The following is an 8615-nucleotide window of genomic DNA, read 5'->3' on the forward strand; positions in this document are numbered from 1 at the left end:
AAACTATCTAATACGGTTCCGGCACTATTATTGTAAATATCTCTTGCAGGTCATACAATTGTCAGGATTAATGCCACCGGAAACCTCAACATTCTTGTACTTGGTTCATCAACTTGCATGTAATTTATAGATGCATCACTTCAAGATCAAAATATATGTAATTGGGAAAATAATGTAACCTGCTTGAAAAGTAACGATCGAAAAAGTAGAACATACTCGAGTAGGTGGCGCGATATGCAAGTACAGATTCCGATAACCGAGAAACCTTCGTTGGATTATTCTTATTTAAAAGCATTGCTAGTGGTGCTTATTGGACACCGTTCCGGGTCCTCAAACTTGTATACACGACCTACAATTACGCATGTATGCCGCGATCAAAGTGACCCTGTATCATCAAGTGATTGTGAGCGTTGAGACAGAAAATGGCGTCATATTTTGTACAGTACATACAGCGTCAATTATACATTTGTTTGTGAGGACGCAAAATGCCAGTTCTGCTCTACAGACGAGATTCCATCACTATGCGAATTTCTGTTTCTCGGGAAGTTTTTCAACGAGCTCAGGAACGGCATCGAACAGATCAGCTGCCAGTCCATAATCGGCCACCTGGTGCAACACGTAAGGCGTCAGAAAGCAGGTTATTCTGATTGACTTCATGAACAAAAAATAACTAAATCGATGTTACATGCAGAAGAAGAGTGTCCGTGAAAAACTTTGACAACCACTTGCTAGATTCCCCTCAATTTTAAAACTAACCGGTAACTTCCTGTTTCATCTCAGTTACTACCTCGTTTTACTAGAACTGAATTTGGTTATATTTCCTCCTGATCTTTGAGTTTGAACCGATGGTTTCACTCGGTTCATCGGTAACTTAACAACGATTATTATACGACATTCATGGGCACGACAACAGAGAACATGTCCATTTGTATACAGCACCTTGATGGTTATATAAGTGGTCGAAATAATCTGACTCAAGCTGCACATCTTCAGAGGCTAGTACCTGAAAGATGGCGGAATCCGGATCCTTGTTTATAGCGACGATGACTTTGGAGTCCTTCATGCCTGCTAAATGTTGGATTGCCCCAGATATTCCTATCGCAATATACAACTCTGGTGCGACTATTTTTCCAGTTTGACCAACCTGCATTTTAAAGTCAAAAAGCGATGATTGCAGTGAAAAATTCTGGGCAGCATGCACAATTGCAAGGGAATCGGCTCATACCGGTTTCTAATCATGCTTTGAACACGAAATCCAACAAAAATTTGTACAATCGATTGTGAATTCTGGAATCGATTCTGGAACAGATATGTTGGTTGTGTAGAATCCAACTTTGGAGTTCACAGAGGTATGAAGCGATCACCTGCATGTCATTAGGCACGTATCCTCCATCCACTGCTGCTCTTGAAGCCCCAACTGATGCACATGGAGACAATCCAAGAACATATTTTGGTAAAAAATGCTGCGATTTTCTGATGTTTTGTTACAACCGTCTTTTGTATAATTACATGGTAAAAGGATCCATCAACTAGAGTGAGCATGAATTCAATGCATTAAAAGCTTAAAGATATTTGCTTTTCAGAATGGCGGGTGAATCATTTCTAAAACTTCAATATATACAAGTTCTGTGACCTAGACTTATTCTCACGTTAGCAGATGATCGGATGTTCTAGCTGTTGGCATGTAATGATACTCAACGTAAGATCAAAAGGGTACGACTCACCAGCACCACCAAGTTTATCTGCGAGCTTCTCCAGCATTTCAAAGTTCTCCTTGCTTTTCAGGCCTCTCCCTCCAGAGACAACAACTCTAGCACTTCCCAGTTCAGGTCGTTCAGATTCCTGAACTTGCTGTCCAAGCCACTCCGATCGCTCAATAATCTCTGAAACACATTGACAAACTCAACCCGCATCTATCTAAGACTACTTACACATCTCCGAACGATACAATACTTCTTTGGAGGGCGACGACCAAACTAGTCACCAGCTACACGATTAGATTGCAACTGAATTGGGCAAACTTGGAAAGATACGCAATGCAAACGCTTTTGAAAACATAGAAACTCAAATCTCTTACTCTGATCTAGATTGCAAACATTGTCCACCCTTGTTGACTCATCAACACTACACCATGACAGCTACTCTACGAGGGAGACAGCAGCAGGCCTTATACCTCAACTCATAGTTCATTGTTGGTTACACATCACGCAACATCCGAGAAAATATAAAACGAAGTCACCAGTCTCACCTGCATTTAAACCTGATGTGTCTAAAGCTGATATGGGGGCTTCTGCTTCACGTGGCAATGCACTTGACACAGCAAACGACGTTGGTCGAATCGAAAAAATGCAGGGTCCAGACCCTACATATCGTACAGTAGACATTGCATTTCCTGCATATATAGGTCTACATTGGATATAAAGGTTATATTCAACTATTTAGAAAGCATCCTCATTCAAAACACCTGTAATTCCTACAACAAGCAATTATTATTAGGTTGAGGAACACTTTAAAACGAAAAGGCTTCCAGACTCATCATCTCACACCGTTCGGGTTCATGAGAAATACACCTCACAAAGGTCTGCTCATCAATAATTCTCGTCACGTCAGAGAGCGGAGAAACGTCCAATAAGGCAGCTGCCCGTGGCAAAACATTCTTCCCAAAAGACGTTGATGCCGTGACAACATGTGAATACTCGTCACTGCGAACAGCTGCCACAATAACTTCTGCCCATGGTTCTGCCAAGTCATGGTCCAGTTTTTTCATATCGGCCACAACAACCTGCGTGGGGTCAAGGTGATGATAAAAAAAACTCTCAACATTAGCAGCCGTCACTTCGAATCATAACTCTTAACTTTAGTGCGAAGTCTGCCTGAACACTGTCTAAGGAGGATATGAAGAAAGCACATGAGACAAAGAGAAGCAGGTTACATCAGGAGGCTCAAGCAAATGACCTTTCAAGTGATTCTCTCAGTTCCAGTACCGGAGTTGTATGTGTACTTAGATTGGAGCTTGGAAGCAATAGAGGTTGCCATCGCAGCTTGTAGCAATGAAAATGGAATCATGTAAGGAACTTGAACAAGTTATTCAATGATTGTGTACCTTGGTGATGGATGGGTGGGCCTTTGATGCTTGAGAAGCAGCTTGCTGAAGAGTAGATCCAGTGCCACCGAGAAGGACTGATACTGTGCTGCTCTCTCCCAATCTTCCTGCCGCTGCAATTGCGCTCAGAGACGAGTCTTTCAATTTGCCACCATCATGCTCCGCCACTACTAAAGTGCTGGCCTTTAGATGACAAACGCAAAAGCAAACCAAACGGTCATTCTTCAAGTACAATATAGACCATTGAAAAAAGAGAAAACCCTAGGAAAATGGTTGTCAGCAAAACCAGAACTAACCATGGTATTGTCACTCACCTCTGCTAAGGCTTAAAGTTGTGACTATAACCCTTCACATTACCCTACAAGATAACCTGAGGGTAATGTAAAAGATGGCGCTATCAAATGCTTAGCCCATCTCATGTTGATAACATCACGGTAAACAATGTAATCCACGTATTTAAAAGAAGCAGGAACGAGGCTGTGAATGTTTCAATAGAACATAGAAATCTGGATTCTTATTCGTAAGGCAGCTCACTTGACCTGTCATTGACTTGCTCTCTAATTTCAATGAATGAAACCCTTGAATAACATGAAATGACTTTGGTTAGGAACACATACAAGGCGGACATGAAGCACGTTGAGGGTGGTCGAGAGCCAGCATCGACTGCTCAGCAATTTTCGGGTCGCAGATCTAATTACTGCCATGGTGTATTCGTGCCTCCTCTCACAAAGGACCTCTAAATATCACTTCACTGACCAGTAGCGAACCTCGCATCCCCTGAACTCTCTTCAATAACAAATTCTGGGCTCTCGAGGTTCGCTTGGGCGGCGTCGGAAAGTATGCTGTGCAGAAGGTACAAAATCTGGGTTAAATTCAAATCCATATGTCGAACCTCTCAACTACAGGGGAATATCAAAACTTGGTAATCCGTATTTCCTAGAATCGCAAAATTCAATAACATAAACTCGATTTCTTTTCGTTCCACACAACCTAAAGACTTGATCATTCAACCCTCCTCAACCACATACACCTCGTCTGTCAGACGACTGTGAAGAATCAAATCAACGTTCGAAATAGCAGTATTAAAAGAGTTGGGTTGATTAAATTGACAGTGTTTAACACTTCCGTTCATGAGCATGTAAACAACCACGAGATTTCTACTATTTACTCCTCTTTGCAACCTCTACAATCAAGCCCCCCCTCAGGATATGCTCTTCTCAATCTCCTTCCAAGTCCTGGTAAGCGGCAATCCCACCCAAATCGCAACAATCGCCCTCCTACACTCCTGACCTCCTCCCACAAACCAAGCAACGCAGAACGCTTACCAATTCTTCCCACGCAGAAAATCACAAAGAAGATAAACAGAAATATAATAAGAAGTCACTGATTCTGCATAAAAGATGATCAGGAGACAAGACATCACAAGCGAGTCCCATGAGCGATTTGATTACCGGCTCGACATGAGATCTGCCTTGAAAAACAATTTGAGCGGAGAAATTCACATCACGCAGGCGACGGAAGGCAAACGTGCTTTACGAGCCCGATGACGCCGACGCCCTCAAAACCTTACCGCATCCACGTGGCAGTTACTTATTGATTAGCAACCTGTTTGCTGACTGTGCAACCACGTCAGTCCTACGTGGCCTGCTGGCTCAATCATGTGGTTCGGATTATCCTCACTATGAGAGGTTTCACACCGCGCACGAATTTTAAGTGTTGGAGTGATTATGCTATGAAGCTATAGAGATTGATGATCAATGTGGAATTAGGGCTACTTTACACTACTTTGCATCCAATACCCAATGAGAAATCTCTACTGAATTTAGAATATGGTTTGAATATGGAATATGATCTTGGAATATGGTTTCTAAACAATTGGATGTGCTTTAAACTAGTTATCTCGTTTGTTAAAAAGTTAACATGAATGAATGACATGGTGCAAAGTGGAGAAATTCACATCACACATGCAACAGAAGGCAAACCCACACAAAAATGGATTTGTAGGATTGATTTCTTCAAAAATGATTATTATTAGAATATCTATCAACTTAAGTACTAAGTGGAGAAATTCACATCACACAATCAATGGAAGGCAAATCCACACAAAAATGGGTTTGTAGGATTGGTTTCTTCAAAAATAATTATTATTAGAATATCTATCAACTTAAGTACTGAACAATATCATGATATCTCATTGTCAACCAAACTAGTATATAGAATTAATGTATACTATTCATCTAAGTTATCATGAACTATCAAGTTGCATTGATGCACTCTTAAGTTATATTTAATTAGTAGATTCCATCTTATTTCTATAATATTTCTTATTATCCAAATTCTATGCATCTTTTAAAGAAGATTTTTTTTTTTTTTTTTTTTTTTTTTTTTGATGGCTTTTAACTTTGTAGAAGTTGCCTTCTAAAATTTTTGACTATATTCAATAAAACCCAATCACATCATCTTTTTAATATAGAGGTTCTTTCATACTTCAACTCAAAAATAAATTTATTCTTTTGAATCCAAGTAGTAATAATGACCTTAATGTGCCAAGACTTTGATTCTTAGTGGTATAACACTTGCAAACATAGCTTGTTTCTAAGAAATGTTTTCCAATACTTTCATTTCCTAGGACTTCAAATAAATTTATATAATAAAGATGTAACATAGTCCAAAATTCTTTGAGCTTGTTTATATTCCCAAAATTAACATAGAATAGTTTCTTGCTTATAAAGAATATATAAAGAATAATAAGTATTTATATTGGAAGTAGATTGACTTTGCCATGCATTTATAGCTACTTGTTTATACTACGTGAGTCAAATTAGTACATTTTCTTTACAAACTCCAAGTCTAAACTAAGTATTGTATCAATTAAAAGTAAAATCAAAATAAGAAGGATCTATCTATTTTTAATAGATTTCAAGATACAATTAAAGAGAAAAAAAATGAATTAATGTTTAGTGGAATTCATAACAAAAAATAATATGTAAATGTATCAATGATTCTATTGTCATTATTATAAGAAAAGAAGTCAATCAATTCAGTTTAATCTTACATTTTTTTAAAAAACTAATTAAAATTAGTAGCATACTGGCAATGTAAGAAAACTTTGAGATATTTTTGGACTAATGACTTTGGTTGGATGTCGATATCTTCTAATAAGTAAACTAAATTTTTAGATACATCTTTTGGACTATCCTTTGAAATCCAATGCATTGATCTATGTTTAATGGATAGAATAGAACACAAGTTTTAATATTAGTTTATTACTAAATTAATTGTTGCTTAATATATTATAGTCATTGATAGTATTTTTTTATATATATATATATATATATATATATATATATTTGAAAAAACTTAAAATAATTGTTATAACCTTGATTTATATTTATTTACTAGATAATAGAAGCTCACACTTCTTAAATATCAACCAAGTGAGAGTAAAATGATTGTCCACAAATCTTGAAGCAAATTGAACACAATTTGTTTAGACAAATATGTAGCACTACATCCCATCATCTGTACATTGTAGCTTTAAAACCATACAAGAATGAATTGAGCTACATTAAGAATTCAAAATTTTGTGATTTATAAAAACAATGTGGTAAATTAAATAAAATATTCTTATAATACTAAAATATATTAAAAAATTAATAATTAAAGATTTAAATGATTTGATGCAAATCCTTACTAGTACTATTACTATGATTTTTTTAAACCTTTTTGTAGCAAAGAGTATAACAATAAAAATTAAGACATTAAGACATGACTTTCTATGAATAAATTAAGTCAATGAGATGCTACAATACAAAAGTTGAGGTTTAAAAATTAAGTTTAGGATTTAGTGTTTAGGATTACAAATCCCTTCTCAAGGTTTATGACCTATTTAAATTGAATTTTTGATCTCACTTATCCCACCATCTTCTAATTTATTCTTTAATCCTTACTTGAAGTATCTACATGCTTATTAACAACACATCTCACCAAAAGATTGGTCTATAGTATCAAGGTTTGCATATGAGTGATTGCCACTACATCCTAGGAATCTCAAGTTATGCATTCATGTGTAATTTAAAAGTCACAATGTTTATATGACAACATAGATTTCAACATGTCTAAAACCTTTGATTGGAAAACTCAACCCTAAATACAAGAAGAGACCATGCGAAGCTCAGCACCTTTGAAGCAGGATAAAAGGGGCACTAAAAAATAACTAATTTCAAAGGTTTATTATAATTAGTTGAATTTTGTGGTTTTCGTGATTTGCCGTAGCGTTGTCGTATTACGAGCTATCTTGCTTGAGAATGCATCACGTGTCTGGTTGTGGAAGATAAAACAATATTTTGTAAGTACCTGGGTAGGCTAGTAGGTTTCAACCATCTAAATACAACTATTTTGGATTTCAATGTAAAAGCTTAATCCTAATACAAAGTGCTTAGAAACACTATTTTTAATAACTTCAAGATATTATAAGCACAAAGTCTTTTGTTATTTGTTAGTTTTTATTTTATTTTATTTTATTTTATTTTATTTTAAACCCTAACTCTAGACAATGAGCTTCAGTAAGCTGTAATTTTCAATCTGACCATCCAATTGTTGTAAATTTCTACTATTAGTATCTTTACAAGCCTTCTAAATGCTCAAGAAGTTTCAATCCAATCTAACTTACAGGTTGCAAGAAAATGCCATTAATCCACACTGATATATCTTAACCGCCGCCTAAAAGTCCTCGACTTACCATGCCAAAAGTCACCTTATTCTAGTCGATAGATCTACAGATATTACAAAAACCTTAAACAATCCCAATTTGCTAGCTTTCGATACTTCTTTACACTAATGGTCAAATATCCTCTATCTGTTCCGTCAAATCAAGACAAACTTTTGCATGCGCTCGGCATACTTAACCCACTAGATACCCCTAAATTTCAACTATAGAAGTTTCTCTAATTTCACAAAACAATCAAGAGTACCAGCCTTAACTTTATTGCAAAAAAAAAATCCAAATCACCAATACAAATACTTACTTTCAACAACGATTGCCAAAGTCCTTCTAAACCCTATGAAATCCAATTCTACACCTTTCAAAGGAGCTTGAAGTTAGCTCTCCGATCCCAAAATCCTAATCTCCGAATGCCCCTTTTCTTATCCTCTCCTCCCTTTTAACTCTATGTGGTCCCCTTTTCTCCTGCCCTAGACTCCGAATTGAAACAGCTGACGGCGCTTCCCCAAAATTCCTATTTCTAAGAGGATCTTTCCATAGAAAGGACATTTTTTTCAAAATGGCATAGAGAATGGAACAACTTGAAATGGAACGGAAGCCTCCATATTCGAAACCTCATTGGGTTGCCCAACCAAGTCAAGTCTCATACTGGGTAAGAGACCCATATCAGGACCTAGATTGGATGTCCCCGTAATTAGGTCAAATTGGCCCTTCACATCAGATTCACCCGAATATGAAATTGGTCATTTTTTCTTTTGTCGATTCTTGGTAAGAACGGCTTGGACTCAG

The 8615-nt window shown here is 36.8% G+C and overlaps 1 protein-coding gene across 6 annotated transcripts; it reads right to left on the reverse strand.

The window, feature by feature from the left end:
- Nucleotides 1–410: 410 nt before the first annotated feature.
- Nucleotides 411–4598, reverse strand: LOC112292646 (electron transfer flavoprotein subunit alpha, mitochondrial). 6 transcript variants are annotated; one of them, XM_090256477.1, is made up of 10 exons: nucleotides 4555–4598; nucleotides 4285–4388; nucleotides 3721–3945; nucleotides 3104–3286; nucleotides 2571–2782; nucleotides 2249–2406; nucleotides 1725–1883; nucleotides 1365–1417; nucleotides 1004–1144; nucleotides 411–606 (listed from the first exon to the last, which is right to left on the reverse strand). In XM_090256477.1, exons 3-10 carry the CDS (start codon nucleotides 3805–3807, stop codon nucleotides 520–522), a joined length of 1080 nt encoding a protein of 359 aa, XP_090112603.1. In that variant the 5' UTR covers nucleotides 3808–3945; nucleotides 4285–4388; nucleotides 4555–4598; the 3' UTR covers nucleotides 411–519. The 6 variants fall into 6 exon arrangements, with proteins under 6 accessions (XP_090112603.1, XP_024397107.1, XP_090112602.1 ...); XM_024541339.3 differs by having other exon boundaries at nucleotides 1725–1901; XM_090256476.1 differs by lacking the exon at nucleotides 4285–4388.
- Nucleotides 4599–8615: the final 4017 nt, after the last annotated feature.

The sequence above is a fragment of the Physcomitrium patens genome, chromosome 15, assembly GCF_059467195.1.
Source record: "Physcomitrium patens ecotype Gransden chromosome 15, ASM5946719v1, whole genome shotgun sequence".
Lineage (NCBI taxonomy): Eukaryota > Viridiplantae > Streptophyta > Bryopsida > Funariales > Funariaceae > Physcomitrium > Physcomitrium patens.

Bases quoted from the DNA above. Each gene is read 5' to 3' on its own strand.
- LOC112292646 (XM_024541338.3), bottom strand. From the start codon at position 3,807: ATGGCAGTAATTAGATCTGCGACCCGAAAATTGCTGAGCAGTCGATGC. The intron at 2,783-3,103 runs GTACACAATCAT...GACCCCACGCAG, and splicing joins CCCACCCATCCATCACCAAG to GTTGTTGTGGCCGATATGAA. The intron at 1,418-1,724 runs GTGAGTCGTACC...CATGTGCATCAG, and splicing joins AGATAAACTTGGTGGTGCTG to TTGGGGCTTCAAGAGCAGCA.